Raw genomic sequence first — 23,614 nt, 5'->3', positions numbered from 1 at the left:
GACAATAAAGTGGAGTTTGTGCTTAAAAGGGGGTTGATGTCTTCTCATGATGTTCTGCTTGGTGCCATCTAGCAAGTGCTAAATTGTGCAACCTCAGGTTGTTCAGAATTTTGAGGAAAATGCTCCATCAATGAAAAGTAGTGATTTCATTTAGCAAACCCAAATATCAAAAGGGAATAGGGAAGGAGTCCGTGTATCCATATCTTTTTAACTTTATATAAAGGAAGACAAAGCACAGTTAGCAATGGCAGCCATCTGCAACAAATACTCTAAGCCAGCGGTTTGTCAAGCAAGTTTGGCAGCACGGGGGGATAGCTGAGGAGCTCAGGAAAAATACCAGATGTCCTGCCTCAGTCCCATCCTGTGAGACTCAGATTCTATCAGTCTGAGATGGAGCCTGGTCCCTGATACTTTAAAAGCTCAGGTAGTGCTATTGTGTAGCCAGAGTTGTGAACCAAAGTTCTAAGCAGAGAACAAATATTTATTTAACAATGCATGCATATAACAAGCAAACAGTAATTTTGTTTTTTGCTTTTGTTTTTTACCCACTGTTAGGGACTGAATGTTTGTGTCCTTCAAAATTCACACGTTGAAGCCCTAATCCCCAGTGTGATGATATTTGGAGGTGAGGTCTTTGGGAGGTCATTAGGTGACAGGGTGGAGATTAGTGCTTTTATAAGACAAGACACAAGAGGGATGATCTCTCTGTGTGTCATGTGATAACACAGCAAGAAGGCAGCCATCTGCAAACTTGTGAGGGACCCTTCACAAGGAACCAAATTGGCTGGCCCCTTGATCTTGGACTTCTCAACTTCCAGAATTGTGAGAAATAAATCTCTATTGTTTAAGCCACCCTGTCTATAATATTTTTGTTATAGCAGCCCAAGCTAACTAAGACACCCATCATGCCCCAGGAGACTCTTAACATCTGGAATTTACTAAAGTTTCCTCTCAGAGCTGTCTGCATCCTCTTGGACTTTTCTGGAAATCTCCCTTCTCTCTCCCTATGTTCGCTTCTCAAGCTAGTTTTGCTCTCTGAGGCAAACTTTTTCCTTCAGCAGAGGTTCTTTCTTCTGGGCTCTCTTCTGCTTTTTCTAACAGAGCTCAGACTTCCTAGTAGTTCATAGATCTATTTCCTCTGTAACTAAGTAACCTGCTACTTCAGAAAACGTTTGAAAGGCGCCAGACTCTTTTGCACCACAGTAGCATTTAGTTCATGTAAGTGAAAACATTTGGTTAAATACAACCAAACTATTTAGCAAAGAGCTATAAGCTAAACTATTGTCTCTAAAATTTTAAAACATCAAATATGAAATTTTCTGTTATTTTTGAAATGTAAACAATAGCTCACAGTCTTTTATGCAAAAAGATTACTGTGCTGAAAGGGAGTCCTTTGTCCCCCCTCTATAAATTATCCTCTTTGAAAAACACACATTCAAGATAAATTTCTCAAAGTCGTCGCATCAAGATCTGAGTTTCATAGGATATTCACCAATGTGTGATTGTTTCTACTGGGACTGAGCAGTTGAAACCCTTTTTCCTCCCAGGTGGTGATAAAAGACTTTCACTTCCTGGCAGGGAATCAGAGAGGGCTCTGGCTGCATCCCCAGCAAAACCAGCTCTGGGGAACACTTGGCCTGAGCATTCCTTCCTTCTTCATGCACCAGGGGAGTGTGATGCACAGAATTCTCACTGGTCTCTGCGGGTGGAAACAGAAATGGTGTGTTCATGCCTGTAATAAAGGGCTGTCATATATGTATGTACAAGAACCCATTGTCGTCTCTCTGGGGTACACAGAGAGGTCAAGGATAATCTCCTTACCTTCAAGAAGGTTATGACCTAGGTGGGAAGATAAGCCATGCTTGTCTACATAGAGAAAGGTAGTTAGGGGAAGAAGACAATTAAAATGTGTGTTCTAAGGGTGAGTTCCCGGGAAGCTGGCTCTGAAACAGGGATTTGTGTGCAGGAAGTCTATTGGGGATGCTTTGGGATTAACATCTGCAGTGGAGGGGAGTGAAGGAAGTAGACTTGGTGGAGGCAACACTTGATCCACAGTGAAGTCACAGGCCTCAGCGAGTCCCACGGGATGCTCTGGATCTAGAGGAGCCCTTCAGAGTTGCCACCCCTTGAAACAAGGTCTTCATAACCCCTCAGACTCACCAGGAAGGGGCCAGACTGAGGCCAGGTGGCTCCCTTTAGCAGTGAGCCACTAGCTCCCAACACTCCAAGCAGCGGAGGAAATCAGTGCCTTTGAGCTGAAGGGGGTTCTAGGCAGCACGCCACAGCAGCTACTCTCAGTGATCAGGAATCTGCCATGGGGGAATTTCAGCGACCTTGACTTTGAATTCTTACAGCAGGAGGGGGACAAAGGCCCATTCCTAAGGGACTGGGAGCAATTGGGAATGTGAAGCATATAGTGTGGACAAAAGTAGGTTTATAGTTGTGATACAAATAAATAATACAAGAATAAACTCTGGTTCGGTACTCACAACTGTAAGCCTGCTTTTCTCCACCCTGTTTTATTATCATCAGGCTATTTGCTGGTCATTTCCCTCTGACCTAAGACTATCTCAAATCCCTCAAGTTACAAATAGTACTATGGCGTAAAATTTCCCCTGCACAATCTAGTAAATAATAACTGAAAAATTAAACCAACTCTTTTCAAACCGGGAAAAGTCTGGCTTAATTCTGTGTACTTTACAATTTTGGTTATGATCCTGTTGTTTTCTAATTCATTGTCTAACTTGTGAGATTCTCTCTTTTGAAAGTTGTTTCTTTATGATTTGCCTCCTTGATCTGTCACATTTACCCCAACCTCTATTCTACTGAAATCAGCTTCTTTCAGGTCTTTGTTCAAATGTCATGCCTCAGTGAGACCTTCTGATATCTTAGTTCAAATTGCCACTTTAACCTGACCTTGTGCCCTTTATTTCTTCCCAAAACACTTATCATCTAGCCTACTCAAGTTTATTTAGTAATTATAATTATTGTAAATTCCATGAGGACAGGGATTGTGTGTTTTATTCACTCTATATTCTTATTGTGTAGAATAGAGCCTGGAACATAGTAGCCACACAATAAATATTTGTGAATGGATGGATGAATGAATGAATGGATCCCCAGTTTAAGCTCTTTCAGTTCTTTCCTGGCTGATGGCAGTAGTCTCCTAGCTGGAGTCTGGATCTCCACATCTCCGAGGTGTCCCCTTCTAGACTAGTTTACATATCACCGCTAGACTGACTTTCTCTGGCCTCTGGCCTGCTCAGAGGCTCTCTGCGGCTTCCCAGGGCCAACCAAGGCTGCCCTTGAGTGTTCTCAGAGACTTGGACCCTCCCTCCTGACCCTGGACAGGGGCCCCTCCCCTGCAAGCACCGTTCCTGCCTCTCCCCTCCTCTATCTCTGTATTCCTCAAGCAGCAGAGTGTAAAGGGAGCAAGTTAAATATCCTCCAGGGTGTTCTGAAGGGCAGGGGGTGGGGAGGTAAATGTTGAAGCGCTTCCTAAAGCCCCGCAGCTTTACAGATGACCATTATTGCTATGCCATCATCATCATATGATCATGTATTAAGCTTGTCAATGAAATTATATGTGTTCTGAAGGCAGAACTGAAGAATATAGGCAGATTCTCCAGTTTGCCAATAACAAGGCTGATCCAGTGACCCAGACTACAGTGGTGTGTTAGATCCAGCTTGTACCAGCTAACAAAAATCAAATGTTAAATGTTTTGGAACTTTTCAAGCTAGTTGTTAGACATTCTCATGCTCCCTGCCACCTATCTGACCCTTGTGCTTATTTCTGATTTATAATCCAGAGGGGACAGAGAGTTCCTGGTTATCTCAGAAAGGCCATCAGGTGAGAACGAAAAGGACCTGGCAGGGAGGTAAAGGAGCAGTTTGGGGAATGAGGAGGAGGAGTTCTATGTTAGGCATGTTGAGTAAGATCCCTAAGGAGAACCTAAATGGGTCTGGCATTCAAGGGAGAGGAATGGGCTGGAGATAAAGATTTAAAAATCACCTGGGAACTGGCAGTACTGGAAGACTCCCCCCAACCCATGGCCAACCACTGTCATGGCCTGACACTCTCCTTCCAGCTCTATTCAGATTCGTTTCAGCCATCTGAGTCCAGTCTTTCATGGCCTCATGCCTAGGTTACTACAATTATCTCCTAATTTCTTCCATCCTCTCTTTCCCTTCTCTGATTCCTCTCATTCATTACTGCCTGATTAATATTCCTACAACACCATTTTAGCACATTTTGCCTTTGCTCAAACACCTGCAACAGCTCCCAATTGTTTGCAAATAAATTACAACTTTCCTGGTCAAACTCTTCATGGTCGTAAATATCTGTACTTTCTCACCTCCATGCCTGATATTCATGGTATCAACTGCCATTTTGTGCACAGCTAGAGTTTAAGAAATATTTTTGACTAAAGACTAGAAGTCACATATAAGCTGCTGCTTCCATCAGTTTCCTTGTTCTTGCCATCATTTCTCACCTTGTGGATGAAGGTAAAACCCTAAGTTATCACTAAAATTTTCTTGTGTTTAATAGCATCAGGGATATATAGCTACAGATTGCTTATCAGTGGCAAGAAGTACATTTTTCAAAATGTTAGACATATCTACAATGGAATATTACTTGACCATAAAAAAACAACATGCATGGACCTAGAAGGTATTATGCTAAGTGAATAAGCCAGACAGAGGATGACAAATACCACATGATTTCACTTATATGTAGAATCTAAAAAATTAAATAACTGAACAAACAAAACAGAAACAAACTCATAGATACAGAGAGAAGACTGATGGTTGCCAGAGGGGAGAGGATTTTGGGGGGGGCTTGGTGGAAAGGGGAAGGGATTAAAAAGTACAACTTGATAGTTACAAAATAATCATGGGAATGCAAAGTATAGCACAGGGAATATAGTCGATCGTATTGTAATAACTATGTGTGGTGTCTGGCGGGTGGGCACTAGACTTATCGGGGCACCGCTTCATAAACTATATGTGTCCACCTGAAACTAATATAATGTTGCATGTCAACTGTAATTGAAAAAAATTAAAAATAAAATAAAACAACTACCCTAGGGTAAAAAAATAGAAAGAAGAAAGGAAAGAAACTCTACTAGTTTTCCCAAGGAGGCCGTTCTAAACTCCGGAAGGCACTTGCTGCCAAGAACCAAACACAGCTGTTCAGGCTGCAGAGGAAGCCGGTGCTCGGTAAAAAAACAAACCAAACCAGAACTCTGCCCACATGTTCAAGGATGGCAGAGTTCCCAGATCCACAGCTTGAAATGAGTAGATGCTACATGATACTTCATATAAAAGAAAACTGCCGGAAGCAGAAGTTTTTCTCTCTCAAACAGATTTCTTCTAATGCACCTAAACAGAGCACAACAAGACTTCTAGGGATGAAAATAATATTTGTCCGTGGGAAGAGGCTCCCTTTTCCAATGAACCAGGGGAATCCCGCATCCCTTCTTTCCTGCAAGATCACACCTGGTGAGGTTACCAGGCCTAACTCCAGGCTCCCAAGCTTAGTACATATGTAGCCATCAACATTTGTTGTGTTCAACAAGGTGCTATGTGTTCTAGAAAACCCACAGATAAAAAACAGTCAAGTCAGGAATATAGTAGGCTATAAACAAAATGAAACGGGTTTCTTTAGCATTCTGTCACAAATCGTAGATAGTTGTCTGGCTTGCCTACACTCCATTGGCTACAGAACTTTTAATTTAGTCTGGGCTGCTTAGTGAGACTGGCGTTCCCTGGACCCCCAGTTGGGAATTATTGCAGGGCACCCCTGCAGTCTCACTGAGACCCCTAGTCTGTTCTTGAGAGGGATTGATACCACTTTTGGAAGAGTCTAAAGAAAGCCAAAGGCCAGAGGGAAGTTCTCTGACAGAAACCTCTCGAGTGTATGCTCTAGCTCTTGTCACTGTCATCCTAGCACAGGACACATGACACTCACTGCAAAGGACTCTCAGAGGCAGCAGAAAGGACTTCAAAGCTTAAAACTCCCTCCCCAGAGTCAGCATCAGTGCATTATCTAGCTCAGGCAGAATCACACACCCCTTCCATTCCTCAGCATGGGAATCCTACCCCAGTGGAGCCTTGCCCGGCAGCAAGATACGACTGTTACATAAGAGACAACAGTGTTTGTTCCTCAGCCCTGGGCTGTAATTATAAAAAAAAAACCTTCAAGTGCTATTTAGCTTACTCAGAGCAACTATACTGCCTTTGACTCATAGCTTTTCACAAAGACCACATGGTGTCAACTCAAGGTTATTTTTTAAAGTGATTTATTTTTGTGGTTACAAACATAATTTATGTTTATTACAGAAAATGTGTAAATTACAGGAGAGCATGAAGACAAAAATATAAATTATGCATAAACCCAACAACCAGTGATGTCCATTATTATAATATTAGCCTTGCCATATTTTCTACTCTTTTCTGTCAAAATGGAGGTCATACAGTAACTATTGATATTTCGTAAACTGATTTTACTGTTATTATATTGTGAACATTTACCCATGTTTTCAATAGTCTCATATGACCTGATATTAGTGGCTGCATTGAGTTTTCTCATTCCTTCTCACCCTCCTGTTATTGGGCATTCAAGTCGCTTTAAGTGTCTGCTGCACAGACAGTGTTGTGATGAAGCTCTTAGCACATCCATCTTTATGTGTCTCTGTATCCAAGGGAAAGTGAGAGAAAAAGGAAGGAAGGAAGGAAGGAAGGAAAGAAGGTAGGGAGGGAGGAAGGGAGGAAGGGAGGAAACAAGGAAGGCAGGAAGGAAGGAAGGAAGAGAGAGAGAGAGAAATAAAGAGAACGCTGGGTCATGGGATTTGGACACCTTGAGACTTTATCGCACTGTTGTGAATTTCCCTTTAGAAAGAGTAGTGTAGGTGAGTCTTCGTCTCCCACACTGCGCTTTAATTGGACAGTACAGCAGTCAGGGGCCAGTTAGTAAAAATAAAAGCTCACTAAGTGTCTCAACAAAGAGAATTTAATATAAGGGTTAGTTTAATAGGCATTGCCTGAGAGTTAACTCAGAGAGGGTAACTGCAGAAAGCATGCCCCACCTCAACAGCCGCAGGAACAAAGGCACAGAATTGGGATTGTTGCAACCTGCAAGTTTGAAGCACGGGGTCCCCCTGAAGCTGGAATGCAGACCTCTGAGGAGGGGGTGCTGCCTGTTGTTGCTGGCACTGAAGGAGTTCACACCAAAATCTCTGCAGGCCTGGGACTCAGACCTCTGAGAGCTTCCTGGCTGGTGTTGGTGCCTCTGAAGGGCATGACAAAGCTGTGTCTGGTTGTGCAAAAACAAACAAACAAACAAACAAAAAAGGTAAAATAAAAAGCTAGAGTGTGGAACGAGCTGCTGCCGCCAGAATAAGGAACCATAACTGGAAAGACCCTGACAGTATCAGCAAGCGAACCAACAGGATCGTCTTCTCCAGCCTTGCAGTCTCCCTCTAGTGCCCCCTACTGGCAGAGCCTAACGTGGAGCCCACTGACACGAGAAACGAGGTTTGTGGAGTCCCAGCCCCAACCTCATAGAAAGGAATCTACTAACCAGACAGGAATCATCACATTTAACAATTTTTTTAGGTAATATTTTTAATATCAGTGATTCAAATCAAGTTAAGTAAGACATTGCTTAGTAAAATATTTTGATGATTTATAATTTTATAATACGTAGAGATCTGACTTCAGATCGAACTGTGAATTCTTTACAAACAAAATACGAAATTACTACCAGCTGATATTTATTTTAAGTGCTTTCTATGTGCCTAGTACGCAGCTCAGCAGGTAATGGAGGTGAGATTTGTACCAGCAGTCAGATGTCAGAGTCTGAGCTCTTAGTCCTATCTTTGTTCTATCTCTATTCCCTTTATCATTTAGGTGATGCACTGGTTCTTCCTCTGGCCATACCATGGGGATGAACACAACAACCTCAGACTCTTGCCAGAATCTTTTGCTTGTTCCATGCTGCAGGGCCGCTTGGTAGTTTAGGCTGTTTTCACATGAAGCTTTCAACATTTCAGGAACCAAAGGCCTAACAGTGAACACCAGAATGGACCCAGCCCAAGGTTTTGTTCTCTAACAAGCAATCGTAGCGTACTGGAACCACAGAGTGGCATTAAAAGATATTTGAATCCCTTTGTAACATTCCAATAAACAGTTGTTCACTTTTGAACAATTTTCATGGCCTGTAATATACAGTGCAGCCTCTCTCTATTTCTCAATAGCTCTGGTTAATAAAACAAAGTCCTTCCATGAATAGTGCTAAGAGCTGTTACTCTACAAGCTCCACCTGAAGATTTTTGATCCTGCTTCCTTGACAACACAGTTTTGCAAGCGCTCGAAGGCAGTATCACATCAGTCTTCCCCTGGTGTTGTGGTGAGGGGCGCATGTGCTTTTGGAGGTAGCAAAAGTCTCAAATATGGCAGAGTGAACAAGCAGAACTGAGAATTGTTACTGGGGAAGACCGACGTAGAGGAAGTTTTCTTTGTGATTAAGAGCACAGGTTTTAAAATTAGACCAATCTGAGTCGAAGTCCTACTTGAGACCATTTCCTAGCTCTGTCACTGAGCAGGTTGTTGAGCTAAATGGGAACGTTAGTACCTACCAGACAGTGGTGTTGTGAGGATACAATCAGCTGCAGCTTATAGGTGCTTGCTTTGCCACAAAGGAGGTGTTCAGGATGTGAGATCTATCAAGTGTATTGATGAAAGCCACTAATTTTATTTGCCCATAAAGTTATGAAAAAGTCTCAGTAATTCTCATTGAAATATCATCCTGTTTTACCCAAAGATCAATTTTTGAGTTATGTGATAGACTATTCTCCAGACAACCTGTCAGCCCACTAAAAAGCTGAGATAGATGGCATGTAGAATCTGAAGACCGGAATTTAAGATCTTGTTCTGACCCTTATTCTGTGATCTTGAGTGAATTATCTGATAGTTGTTTTTTTTTTTTCACTTGTAAAAGGCACTCACATAGCTAAAATGTCCACCATGAAGTACTATGGAGCAATTAGAAGCAATAGATTGGAACACAGAGCAGTGTGGATGGATCTGAAAATATAATTTTGAGTGAAATAAGTGATCAGCAGAATGAGAAGTATAACAATGTCATTTATGTGAAATCAAAATAATCACACATGAAGTATTGTAACACCCATGTAAATCACAGAAATCCAATGTATTGTAACGATTGTCTATGAGAGGAAGAGAATGCAAGCAAGTTGGAAAATTTAAAGGAATAAAACACAAAGACAAGAGGGGCCTCAACAAAAAAAATAAATAAACAAACAGGTAATGAAATGGGAAAATGATGCTTCCCTACCTTTCTTACAAGAGTATTCTGAGGATCTGATGAGATTATGCATACGAAAACAAAAATTAATTTATTGTTTCCATTACGATCTCCATATTGGGCAAATGAACTGATCAGAGGCAAAAATTCCCCATCCCTCTTCAGCAGGAAGAACATCACCAGGGCAGGGCCCAGGAAGCCTTGCCCTGGCTTCAGAGAAGCTGGTGAGATGACATCAGAGTCTTTATGAAGGAGGGGTAGACTCTCCCTCACTTCTGGAGACACCACTTTTTGACACAGCCAGAAGCAGAAGCAGCCTTCTTCCCATGGATTCACTGCAAATGGCCCACTTGGGCCCTCGGAAGAAGAGACCCAGGCAGATGGGCACCTCGATGGCTTCCCCTCCTCATGACATCAAGTTCCGAGATTTGGTCCTCTTCATATTGGAGAAGAAAATGGGAACCACCCGCAGAGCCTTTCTCATGGAGCTGGCTCGAAGGAAAGGATTCAAGGTTGAGAATGAGCTCAGGTAGGACATCACTGATTTCACTTGTGAATCAGTTTTATGAACAGCTGCTCTGAAACCCAAGGAGCCTGTGTTTTCTCCTACGTAGGGAAGACATGATGTTCGCACTGGAAGAACAGGCTTGAAATCAAGGAACAAATCTTAGTCAGTTTGCTATGGGAAATAAGATGAGTGGGGACTGAATACAATTACATGGAAACTTGTTATCATCCAAAGATAAAGCAAAAAAAAAAATTGCCTTTTAATTTTATGAGATTTGGTATCTAAGGATGATAAACAGAAACCTAGTTGGAAAATTCAATGCTGAAACCACTCAATTTCATTCTTGACCAGTTTGAACAAAACACCACAGTGTTCAATAGCTACTTGGAGGTGGAAAGAATGCTTTGGTTGCTTGACTCTTAAGTGAAACATCTGGCTGTGCTGAGGTGACCAGTGTCTGTGACAGGCTAGGATGAGTGACAGTAGCTGGCTCACTACAGATACCCCAATGTGGCCTTGATCTTGCTTTCCCAAAAATCAGTCTGAGTGGGGTCTGTAGAGAGAGGGATGCTAGTTAAAGATTCAGGGACTGCTCTGATGCAGAGTGGTAGCTACCATGCTGAGAGTGATGAGGTCACTCAAGGGAACCAGACAAGAAGGCAGTTGAAGCAACTGCTTGGGCTACCTGGACTGGTTCACACACAAACCCACCTATATCCCAGCAATTAGCCTTATGGCTTTTGCTAACTGTTATATAAGCTCTTCCCTGGTCTCAAATAGAGGGAAAATAAAACAAAATAAAATGCAGAGCTAAATGGCATTACAACCTTAACATAAATAATTCCAAACTGAACTGCCAGGGGGCTTGCAGTGAATGAAGAATGATGATTAAGACAATTGGCTGGCTATAATAGTCAAAGAAATAGACTGCCAGCATTTTTTTTTCTTCAGGAAAATCTATAAGAATTCTATGTGAAAATAAATTTGTATTTAAAAGATAGTCTTTCATATTTAAAAATAGAACTCACAAGCCTTTCCTGCTGAAGAAATGCCAGCTTCAAACTGCTTGAGAGACATATGTCAAAAGTCAATAATCAGATATGATCATTTTCACAAGAGCCATAATTCATATGAAAAGGCAATGTCACAGAAACATTTAATTTTTTTATCAAAGTGCCACATTCAGAAATTCCTGAGTCTCCCATGAGCTCTCTCCCATCTGATTCCTCTTTCTATGGCCTCCTTTGCCCTTCTCCCCACCTCTTTTTTTCTCTTTAACTCCTATCTCAATTGTGATGTTAAACCCAAAATACCATTAGATGTCAGCTTATTGTTAAGTCTGCCTAATTTTACAGACTTATATGAAATGTTGAAATTACGAGGGGCAAGATGACATAGGCAACGAGGCCAAAAACCAGAACTTAAAAAAACAGAAATTAAAAGTCTTAGCAAATACAGAACTGCCTTTTTGTGGTAAAGAAATTCGGCAAGGGCCAGGCAGGAAGGCGAGAGCCAGACGGTCAGGGTACCACTTACATAGAAAACTCTCTGTAGAACGGTCCATACTTCCAGCAGAGGCTGACTGGGTTAGTTACAGGCACAGCTACCAAAACATCCATGGTGGCTGAGGCAGGTACTTGGGGAGACAATAGGAGGCGAGTTTCTTTTTTTGGCAAGAGAGCCCTAGGGGCAGCTCTGAGCCCCAGATGCCTGCTGCCAGGGACCACGCCCAGCTGCTCAAGCGACAGAGGAAGCTGGTTCGTGGTGAGCAAGTGTGGCTGTGCTTGCCACGGTGGCAAAGTTCCCAGGCTGGCAGCTCATTAGACACACTAAATACAAATGTGTTCTATGGCACAAAAATAAACCACAGGAAGTAGGAGTCCTAGCTCTCAAACGGAATTTTTGTACTTAGATATATTGACTTTAATTGGAAAGCTCAATAGAAATCATTGCAGGGGAAAATCTCTAGAGAAGAAATCTGGAGACCTCAAATTCTGGCTCTGACCCTTCCCAGACATGTCATGTGGGGCAAGACCCCATCCCCCCTCCTCTCTGACCTTAGTGTCCAGATAAATGGTTTGGTCTGCCTGATGTGACCACCAAATATGATGATAGATGTCAATTGCTTTGATAAATTAAAAGTTATGCAAATGTAAAATGTGAATGTTTTCTTGTTAATTAACTGGATCCATTGACCTTCACAGCAAAACCCCAGGGAGAGGGTTCTTTCTCCACAATATAAACTAGATCAAATGATATTAACAAATAGAGCAAAGACAGGAAGGAAACCTGTCAAAATGTTATAAGTGGTTGTTTTGGGTTGGGGAGGGAGCAGAGTAAGGAGGGATTATGGCTGCTTTTATTCTCTGTGTTTTCCAAATTTTTTACAATGTGTATATATTTAAAAAATTAAAATAAAAGCAGATGTTTAAAAGAAAGGATGCTTCTCAATAGTAAAGGCTAGCTATAACTGTTCTTTCTAGTAAATAGGATTCAGACAAAAGAGGAGCTAAGGGGGAAAAAATTATGTCCTGAAAATAGGTAGCAATCTTCGTACTTCCTAGCACATTCTTTGGCTTCCAGGAGGATTAAATTTGAGGAAAAATCTGACTCCTGCTTTACCTGGGCCTGGACACACAGCTTAGAAATGGCATACCTGAGATACGCCATTTTGTTCTTCAGCATATGTGCTCGGTATCCTCACATGTCCAGAAGGAAGAATTGTGACTGGGAAGAATGGCTCTCCAGGGTTATGGGCCCCTGAACCCCCTCTTAGAGAAATTACTGTAAAAACCCTGCAATTATAAATCCTCTATCTGCTTCTTTAAGATGTAAGTCTCCCAACCACCCAAAACTTTCTTCTCAACGACCAGAGAGTCAGCTGTTGAAAGGCAAACATCCAAGGAGGGAACTCTCAACCCCATTCTCTGTGGGGAAGTAAAGGCTCTAACCAAGCACTACTGCCTCCTGTCAGGAAAATTCAGGAAATTTGTTACTCCTCTGAATAGCACCAATTAGCAAATCTAGGTTGCCTGGTCACATGGGCCAACCCCCGCTAATGCCCCTCAGTGCCTTTCCCTTAATATACCTCAGCCTTAAAAAAAAATTTTATTGTTTATGCTATTACAGTTGTTCCAATTTTTCTCTATGCCCCCTTTCGCCCAACCTCTCTCCCTCCCTTAGGCAATCCCACACCGTTGTCCATGTCCATGGGTCATGCATATACGTTCTTTGGCTAATTCTTTCACCTTCTTTCAACGAGTCCCCACCTCTCCCCTCCCCTCTTGCAGCTGTCAGTCTGTTCCATGTTTCTATGCCTCTGATTCTACTTTGCTCATTAGTTTATTCTGTTCATTAGATTCCACTTATAAGGGAGATCATATGGTATTTGTCTTTCTCTGACTGGCTTATTTCACTTAGCATAATAGTCTCCAGGTCCATCCATGCTATTGCAAAAGGTAAGTGGTCCTTCTTTTTAAGTAGTGCATAGTATTCCATCGTGCAAAAGAACCACAGCTTTTTTATCCATTCATCTACTGATGAGCACTTGGGCTGTTTCCAGATCTTGGCTATTATAAATAACTTGGCTATGCTATGAACATAGGAGTGTATATATTCTTTCGAATTGGTGTTTTGGGATTCTTAGGATACATTCCCATAATATACTTCAGCCTTTAAACGGTCTCCTGCTTTCTGTTTCCTTGAAGGTGAACTTCAATCACGCTGTATCCTCCTCTTCCTTATTGCAATAGTTATTACTAAATAAAATTTATCCTTAAAGCTTTAACTAGCGTCCAGCTTTGTTTATCTTTGGCAATATCCTATTACTTCAGATTTGTAGTGTCTGAAATCAAAATATTATGTCATTGTTTGCAAAATAAACTGAACACCAGATGAAAAAGATGCTACCAGCTCTAGAAAATAGGACTTCAACTAGTCCACCTCTAGGCCCCTTCCAGGTCCAATGTTCAAACACCTCTTCACTGGTTTCTCTTTATATTTTTTCCTCACTTTTCCCCCCTGACTTTGAACCTCTTTCTCCCCACACTTCTCTATATCTAAGACCTAAGAGTCCTGAAAACCCTCTTAGAGGAGAGAACACCCTCCCTGGAACACAGCGTGATCCGTGGTCTTGCACGTGGCCTTGCTCCTCAGCTCACGCAGCTACCCCTCCCTGACTCCCCCAGGGCACGGGCACTGCGAGGGCCGCCATCACATTCTGGCAGTTTTCTCGCACGCAGTCGGCTTCCGGAAATATCTGCTGAAAAGAATGATTTATCTCATGAGTATGGAACCACCCAGAGGACCTTGTAATTTTTAATTTTTGTAATTAACATTTTTTTTCTATAATGCACCAGTATTACTTCTGTAACCAGCAAAATGGTAAAGACTTTATTTTTATAAAATTCAAGAGCACACAATGTAAATTTTAATCCTGCTCTCGTCCAAATTACTTTGTTTCAAATTTTATAAAATTTAAATTAATGAAAATGTGCATAATACCACTTAAGATGGACCAAAAAAAAAAAAAAAATGAAGGCAAAACCTTCTCAGTCTTAAATCTATTGGGTGGGGCTGGAAATAGAAACCTGTTTTTACTGCTTTGATGTTTTTTCTGTTTCAGGGATTCTGACACAGATCAGTTGCTAAGGAAAATTGACAGGGAGGGTTTTTAAACTGTAAACAGCTCAGGTTAACTGTAAATTACTATGTAAAGTCATTGCTTACAAAATAAGTCTTACATCAGATGGGAAGAATCAGGAATGACCTTTCCAGGGACAGAGAACAGTTTTAAAGACAAAGCTAAAAGCAGGTGACCACCCATGAAAACTAGGTAAGCCAGATTGGGCTCAGTCTGTCTCCAAGCAAAAAGGACGGCTGCCTCATTCTTCATTCTAATATACTGAGAGGCAGGACTAACCAGGAAAAGAAAGATGGGATACAGGTATCAGAGAAAGATTCAGAACAAAGATTTTTGAGTTAATTCATAATTCAGAGCTTTCCAGACCTATGAGTGCCACATTTAGGGTTCTTGTATCTTTTACTGCATGTGTTACATACTTAATGTGTTTGCTTTCATTGTTCCTAAACTGAATTCTTAAAAATAATTTATCTTCATCCTAAGGAATAATATAAAAACTATAAAACCTATTACAACCAGTTCTGATAGGCATACTTTAAAAATGTGGATATAAATAAACCCACATGCTTTTTAAATGTTCAACTGTGTGCCTGCTAAAATTACCTGATGTGCCTGCAGAGAAATGAGTATCATTGCTGTAACTGAGCCCAATGTCCAGTGTGGGGCAGTTAAAGAAAGATCTTTCTTTACAGCAGTGTTTCTCAAAGTGGAGTTCTTGGGCTGGGGGTGGGTTTTTTAATATGGGTGCTCCCATGGAGAGACAGCAGGGTCTATTTCCCTTTTCATTGCATCGGGGACTGCTTCAACCAATAGATTGACACTAGGTGACTTTTGAGACTGCGTCATAAAAGGCCCTGTGGCTTCTACTGGTCCCTGGATCCCAGAACCTCATGTACGGAGTTTGAGTCCCCTCTGGGAGAGGCCACATAAAGGTGTTCAGGTTGATGGATGCATTGAGCCCCACCTCCCAGCCACCCTCACCCAGGTGTCAGACATGCGGAGTCATCTGGAACATCGACACCTCCATTGGGACCACACCACACAGAAGGATCCCAAGCAAGCTGCCTCAACTCCTGACCCACAAAATTGCAGAGATAATAAAATCATTACTTTTTTTAAAGCCATTACATTTTGGGGCTGTTGGTATGTACCAGTAGATAACTAGGACTGACTATGTCAGAAGCACTGTGGGAGTTTGTCAAAAGGCATGCTCCTGGGCTCTAAGTAAGATTTACTGAATGTGAGTCTCTGGTAGTAAGGCCCAGGCATCTGAATTTGAACCCAGCTTCAATTCATTTATTCATTCTACCAATGGTCTATCTGTTGACCATTACTATGAATCTGGCTATGTGCTGAGCACCAGGTATGATTATAGCCCAGACTGTAACGATGCAGATTATCCCACTGTTCCTGCCCTCAGGGACGCCCGAGGGCGTGAGGAGCACATTTCAGTTCAGCACTAGTTAGTTGCAGGAACAGACTCTGCATATTTGCCCTGTGGGAAGCTGAGAGACAAATTCCATTTCAGAATTGCTTTAATTGATTCAAGTCCTCCCAAACCTAGTCCAAAACATTAGTTAGTCATGGCTAAAAAGCAGGTACATTTAAGAAATTGAATCCACTGATATTCAGGAACAGCCATCTCTTCAGTGTATTGGGGTCTTTGGAAGGTTGGGGGTGGCTGTGTAAGGCTGTCTCCCACCTTATAGTATAAGAAGAAAGCCTAGGCCCTGGTCATGTGGCTCATTTGGTTGGAGTGTTGTCCTGTGCCCCCAAAAGATCACCAGTTTGATTCCTGATTGCAGGTTCGATTCCCAGTTGGGGCGTGTATGGAAGGCAACCTTTCAGTGTTTCTCTCTCTCTAAAAATCAATGGAAACATGCCCTTGAGTGAGAATTAAAAAGGAAGGAAGGAAGGAAGGAAGGAAGGAAGGAAGGAAGGAAGGAAGGAAGGAAGGAAGGAAGGAGCAAGCCCAGGTGGCTGGGGGCAAGGCAGAAACTACCTTAGCCCCAGCCCCAGGTTTGTTTTTTGTCCTCAAAAATGACATTCATGTATATTAGTTCTCCTAAGCAGAAAAAGATGATATATGGTTCATGACAGAAAACACAGAAAAATACCAAAACAAACAAAACCTCACACAGGAGTCTAACCACAGTCTAGAAGAACGTTAAGAGATGGCTTGAGTCATGCACACCTGGGTTTGGATCCTGGCTTCATGTAACCTCCGCAAGCTTCAGTTTTCTCATTTAAAATTATATTGCCCACCTCCTAAGAATATACAGTTGGCCCTTTGTATCCGCTGGCTCCCCCTCCACAGACTCAACCAATCACAGATGGAAAATAACTTTAAAATTCCAGAAAGTTGATCCCTAAACAATACAGTATAACAATTATGTACATAGCATTTACCTTGTATTAGGTGGTGTAACTAACCTAAAGATGATTTAAAGTATATGAGAGGATGTGTGTAGGTTATAGGTAAACACATCATTTTATATAAGGGACTAGAGCATCCAGGATTTTGGTATCTATGGGGTCCTGGAACCAATCCCCTGCAGATACCAAGGGACAACTGTGTACATGTGCATGTGCATGTGTGTAGTTGTTATTAATTTTTCTAAGAGTCTGGATTATTTCTCTTTGGACTTTTTCTTTTGTATATGCCTATGTGTTGTACTGCCACTCTTTCCCCGACTTTCCCAGGCATACTGGATGTCTCTGTTAGAGGCAGGGCTGAGTCCAGAGACACCCTGGGTGAGGAAATAGTGGTGGTAAGAGTGGGTGGTGAGGGGCCTGAACTTGGAAGATGAGCTCCAGGGCTGCTCAGCGGCAAACCCACCTCCCTCCCAGGTTTAGGCAAAGCCCGGCGCTCAGAGAGCCTGGCAGCCTGCCTGTGGCTTCTCCAGCCTGGTGTGTAACTATGGCAAATGTTCTTTCAGATTTTCTGGGACAATTCTACATGTCTTGCAGTCTTATTGTAGTTCATATGATATGGGACATAAAATACCAAAACATAAATTGTATGTGGCGGAAGCAGGGACAGCGGGCTAATGGCATTATATAGGAAGTGTTATTGTATCTCTTTTGCTGTCCTTTGGTGCAAAACAGAGGTTTTTATTATTATGATACTCATCCAGATGTTCTTTCTGCAAAAATGAGCAGCTGTCTACACAGCCATGGAGGAAATGCAAAGTCACAGAGGGGTGGTTCAATTTTGTTCAACATACAAGCTTTGGATTAAAATAGAATTAGGTTCAAAGCCCTGCTCCCCTAGTTGTTAGCTGGGTGGATTTTTACATCTCCAAGGATCTCTTTTCTCATGTTTAGGTGGGTGTGTTAATATCTATCTCATAGTGTTATTGACAATAAAAGAAGTAATGTATGAAATGGGCCTACTGTAGTTTTGAACACATAGTAATTTTCCAATATTATTAACATTTTCAATGATGGAGTCCTTAGAGCAGGAAGAAAGCCACTGTACCAGCAAGTAGACAAATAGCTGCCATAACACAGCAATAAGAAATTGTTAGCAGAATACACTAGTGGCAGTGACTCTCCTTCCCCTCTGAGGTTTAAATAAAACCCTAAAAATAATAATAATAATGATAGATATTATATTAAATATGCTACTTAATGCAATATAGTATTTATTATGATAATAAAGGGAAGAAATAAAAATTGGATTTGGAGCTCTATTAATCCTTTTTTTTTTGTCTTCTTAAAGTCTTTACATAAACAACCTTTCAAGAAGTTGATTATAAATAATTTTTGTAATTATGTGGACCTAGAATAGGGAAGCAGTTAGCTATCTTCCCTTAACTCTTGTAAAATGTTTTATCACGACTTACCTATGCCGGGGCCTATGGCCATCCACACGGTCTCAGCTCTGATCCCAGCCCCTGTCTCTCTCCCAGTGCCAGCTTCAGAATCCAACTGTCAGCTGGAAGGTCACCAGTTCGATTCCCCATCAGGGCACATGCCTGGGTTGCAGGTTAGGTCCCCAGTCAGGGTGCACACAAGAGGCAACTGACCAATGTTTCTCTTTCACATCAATGTTTCTCTCCCTCTCTTTCTCCCTCCCTTCCCCGCTCTCTTAAAATAAATAAATAAAATCTTTATAAAAAACAACAACAACTGGAAATAACATACTTGATCCAGAAAATATCATCAAAAAGGATAAATACCATTTACTAGCTGTGTGACCTTCAGGATGTCATGTAACCTCTCTGTTCTTCAGTTTCCTCATTTTTGAAGTGTGAATGACATAACACTTAGTTGAGGAGCTATATGAGTATTAAGTGAGATGATGTGTGCGAAGTTCTTGGACAGTGCTAAAACATGGTATGTGCTCAGTAGTTTTTAGGTAAAATATCCTGAACCGTCTTGCATTACAAAAAAACAGGTAAAGCATTGTTTCCCACACGCTGGTCACCACCTATTAATGGGCAGTGTGGTCAGTATAGTGGAAGGTTACAAGCATATCTACATGTATATCTATTTGTATTTTGGGTCATGATATAAAATGTATTTCTCACCATGGGTCACAAAGGGTCTGAAAGACACTGGATTAAAACCCTCAACAAATAAAAATGAAATGGCACACCAAAGCCATTTACAGAGTGCTAGGTGCTACTTTAAAACCAATTTCATCTTTCCACATTCTCTGGGCCTTGGCTTTTCATTGACACCACAATCTTGCTAATGTTTTGTTAACTTTTCTTGCACCTGATGGGCAACATAGACCACTGTTGCTACACTAATTAAAATAGAGAGAATTCCTTTGCAAGGAGGCTTACCTTCTCTGTGCCCGTGGTCAGGTCTAGCATGTGTCTTTCCCCATTAAATGGGATGCTCTGAACACTTAGAGGAAAGAGGAGAGCTTCTGATTCCAATAGCCCCTTCAGCTGGTAACTTTGTCTTGCGTTCTGCAGTGATTCCGTCACCCACATTGTGGCAGAAAACAACTCTGGTTCAGATGTCCTGGAGTGGCTTCAGGTGCAGAATGTGAAAGCCAGCCCACAGCTGGAGCTCGTCGATGTCTCCTGGCTCATAGAATGCATGAGGGCAGGAAAACCAGTGGAAATGACAGGAAAACACCAGCTGGCCGTAAGTGGCATGGTTGTAACTCCCATTGTCCTTTGCTTGATGGTGAGGGACATGGGCTACAGAATCAACAGACCTGGGTTCTCTGCTCACTGCTTGTGTGACTTTGGGCAGGTCACTTAGATTTTCTGAGCTTCAGTTTGCTGCTCTATAATATAACAATAGTGCCTACATTATAAGACAATTTTGAGGATTGAAATAACATAGATGTAAAGCACTTAACACAAAGCCTGACCTGTATATATATAGTAGGCACTTAATAAATGGTAGCTATTTTTATGAAGAGGTCTATACACAAATACTTCAAAATATTGATGCCTCCATGTTCTGGCAGCCAGAGAAGTAAAGGGTTCCTATTTTGTTTCCTACTATGACCATTCATAAAGAAAAAACAATCAGAAAATTAAGACCTTAATTCAGAATCATTCACCAATGTGCTAGAACCTTCAGGAAGAAGGTTCAGACCATAACTACTTAAGTTTATGAAAAATGAAAATGATATTTAATTGATGGTCCTTTTTTGTGGGAGGGTTTCTGATTGCAAAAATAATACATGTTAATTATAGCAGATTCAAACATTAGAGATTCATATAACATAAAATTTGACTCTCCTATAATTTTATCTTCTTTTCGGAAATAATTGCCATCAGGTTGCCTCCAATTTTTTCTTCAAACATATCTATTATTATTACCGTTGATTGTTCTTAAAAACAGATGTTTGTGCATTTGTTTAGGTGAGAGGAGACTATTCAGGTAGCCCCAACCCAGAGCCCCGGGAGACTCCACCACTTGCTGTAAAGATCTCTCCGTACGCGTGTCAGAGAAGAACCACTTTAAACAACTGTAACCACAGATTCACGGTAACGGGCTTCACAACACCAGAGCAAATGGAGGGCTTGCAGCTCCTTTCAATGAATCTACAAACGATGATTTTTCTGAAAAGCTAGGAAACCTTTCCCCACGCTCACCTCATCCCCCCCAAAAAACCTGATCTCTGGTTTTTCTTTCTGTCAAGAATGGGTTTACTTATTTCATGGAAATGAACAAATATAATTGGATTATATTCTTTAGAGATGATAGATTACTATTTATTGAGAGTTGTCATTATTGGGCACAACACTTGTCAAAGGCAAATATTCTGAAAAATCAAATACTATAATTAGCCCAAAACATAGAGCAAATTACATAGAAATAGCAATAATGCATAAACAGTCTTTGCTGGGAAACCAAAAGACTGAGAGACAGCAGACCTAGATTCTTGCTTTTCTGATATTAGCTAGCTTGGGGAAGTTAATTCCTCTCTCTCTGAGCCTCAATTCCTCATCTGTTCAATTAGAAATTAGCTAGAACACTTCTAAAGCCCTATCCAGCTCTGAAGTTTGGCAGCTGCATTTCAAATGAGCCTAACAAGCCCACCACTGCTTTTCCTCCAGTGTAGAGTCAGTCATCGGGTGGATAAACTATGCAATACTCGTCGTCGGCAGCCGTCCGTCTCGAGAGACAATGGTGTAGCTTCTTAAGAGTCTATCTGCACTGCCAAGAATGGCTGTGCAGTCCGACTCGGGAGTGACACGGTATCTGTCTCCTCCCGTGTTGAATCGACATCTTGTGATGACGCTGGAGTGTCCTCTCCAGTGAAGCTGAAGCTACAGAGCCTGGGCAGGGTGATATGGAGGGTCTGCTGTTGCCCATGCAGCAGACCCCCCCTCTCTTCGCAGCTGAAGGGTCCAAGGGAAAGACGGAGTCGATACAGCTTGGGTTCAGGTGCGCCGCAGGAGTTGCCGGTGTTGACTACAACGTCAAACCGCCTTAGGGACTCCGGCTCCGGATTTTCTGTCGGGGTTTACTCCCTTAGCCTTTCCCCTGAAGAGGTATGCCGCAAGGCAGCGGAGGTTTTTTGGAGTCAGAGTTTTCCTTCTCTGATGTGCCCTGACTGGAAGATTGAACCAGCGACACTTAGCTCGCAGGCCGACGCTCAATCCACTGAGCTAAACCAGCCAGGGATATGCAATACTATACTGAATACAAATGCCTCATCTCTAGCTTTCTAGCTCCACACGTGCGAGCAAGGCCGGGAATTGGCAGCTGCTGGGCGTCATTAGCACAATGCCACACAGCTGCAGCTACTTCCTCCTCGGCTAGAAGTGCAAACATGTTCTACCTTAAATAACCCCAGCCTTGTGTCTATGCCACCTGATTACACCTGTCATTCAATGAGCCTGTGTTAAGTGCTGACGCTGGTTTTTCAAAAATATACAAGCTAAGAGATGGGGATACCCAGTCAGTGATCAAGGCAGAACCCTGGCCCCAAGCTGGTGGGAAAGTCAGCAAGCAAAGAGGGAAGGACTGGCAATGCTGAGTAATGACTAGTAGGATGCAGTGAGCATAAAATCATGCTTAAATTAAATAATTCCTGAATATCTAATGGCAGTGAACTCAAAGTTTCCTCACAAAGCACTCTGTGGCCTGTCTTTTCAATTCAACTCCACTTGTCAAACAACAGAGGGGTGCAAAGGTACGGAAGACCCAATCCCGACCTTCAAGGAAAAGGTCAGGCAGCTTTCCAATACTTAAAGGAGAGCAAGAGACATTGCAAATGACCACTGGATCAGGGGCTATGGGACATACTGTGTTTTACTCACTGGGTTTTATTCTTCAGGATGCCTTTGAGGTACTGGCTGAGAATTGTGAGTTTAGAGAAAATGAAGGCTCCTGTGTAGCATTTATGAGAGCAGCTTCTGTACTCAAATCTCTGCCATTCACAATCATCAGTATGAAGGACACAGAAGGAATTCCCTGCTTGGGGGACAAGGTGAAGAGTATCATAGAGGTAAGGGTGAAATGTGACTTGTCATACCTCCTAATAGGAAGGTTGGTAGGTAGGCAGGGAGAGGGAGAGAGAGAGAGAGAGAGAGAGAGAGAGAGAGAGAGAGAGAGAGAGAGAGAGAGAACGGGTTTTCTGTCAACTATATAGATGTATTCATGACTTATTTTTCTTTCAATAGATTAGATAGAAATAGATGATGTATCAGTTGATCAATAGATAAATAGATGATAGCTAGATAGATGTAATTCATACCCAATATTATGACAACTGGAGCTATGTGGGACCAGCTAAGTGGAAAAAAGAGCTTTCTTGCATTATTATCAATCACAGTGAAAAACTTGGGTAACCTAAAAGCTCAACAGCAGAGAATGGTCTGACTTCAGATACAGGCTCAGTGAAGGGCCCCAGTTCCATCAGGGAATGTCACCCTCAAGAATGGTGGTGGGTGGTGGAGCTGATTCTGCATTTCTGCATGTACATTTGTTTAATGATGTTGAAGTTTCCCCAGCAAGTAGAGTGAGTCATCCAGGAATATGTTTCAATATAGTCAAGTGCAAGGTCACTTATTCAGGAAAAATAACCCTAACTCTATCTAGAGGAAGGTAGAGATGGCTCTGAGCCAGATATCATAAGGCCTTGAAATTTGGATTGGCTTTTCAATGGGTCCAAAATTAATCCACTCAGATGAAAAGTCTACTTTACTTCAACAAGTTCATATGCATTGAAAAGAAAATTACCACAAATATTTAGACACAGTAAAGATTCTTGTTTGGTGTTCTGGTTCTGTGGATTTGGACCCAAATAATTCTGCACCTTTGTTCCTGAGGATTGTAAAGTGATCCTTGGAAATATAATGACCTGGGATTTTCAAGATTATGGGGAGGTGTTTTATTTTCTCTAGAGAAACTAGAGAAACATTGTCCACACAATGGGTGTGCATTTTGTGAAAAGTCAGGCTATTAGATCTGTGAATTTGAGCATCTTGGACTGTGATTGTCCAACATCACTCATTTAAAAGATGTTCCAACTGTCTTTGCAGGAAATTATTGAAGATGGAGAAAGTTCTGAAGTTAAAGCTGTGTTAAATGATGAACGATATCAGTCCTTCAAAGTAAGTGATTTTACATATATTTATTGAAAATGTCTTTTCAGTTAATTCTGTTACTTATTCTAGGTGGCTGTATTAGTCAGCGTGGGCTGCCCTCA

At 41.8% G+C, this 23,614-nt stretch overlaps 1 protein-coding gene across 2 annotated transcripts in view; it reads left to right on the top strand.

Moving 5' to 3' along the window:
- The first annotated feature begins 9,619 nt into the window (after window positions 1-9,619).
- DNTT (DNA nucleotidylexotransferase) overlaps window positions 9,620-23,614 on the top strand; it is a 31,463-nt gene continuing 17,468 nt past the window's right edge. For both annotated transcript variants that reach the window (XM_090279235.1, XM_090279234.1), the window contains exons 1-5: window positions 9,620-9,857; window positions 19,410-19,584; window positions 20,316-20,441; window positions 22,241-22,411; window positions 23,448-23,519. In XM_090279235.1, coding sequence (XP_090135361.1) covers window positions 9,655-9,857; window positions 19,410-19,584; window positions 20,316-20,441; window positions 22,241-22,411; window positions 23,448-23,519 — 747 coding nt within the window. In that variant the 5' untranslated portion in view covers window positions 9,620-9,654. The remainder of the gene's footprint in view (window positions 9,858-19,409; window positions 19,585-20,315; window positions 20,442-22,240; window positions 22,412-23,447; window positions 23,520-23,614) is intronic.

Source organism: Furipterus horrens, unplaced genomic scaffold (assembly GCF_987537825.1).
Source record: "Furipterus horrens unplaced genomic scaffold, mFurHor1.1.pri manual_scaffold_5, whole genome shotgun sequence".
Lineage (NCBI taxonomy): Eukaryota > Metazoa > Chordata > Mammalia > Chiroptera > Furipteridae > Furipterus > Furipterus horrens.
This window is presented reverse-complemented; position numbering and strand designations above follow the sequence as displayed.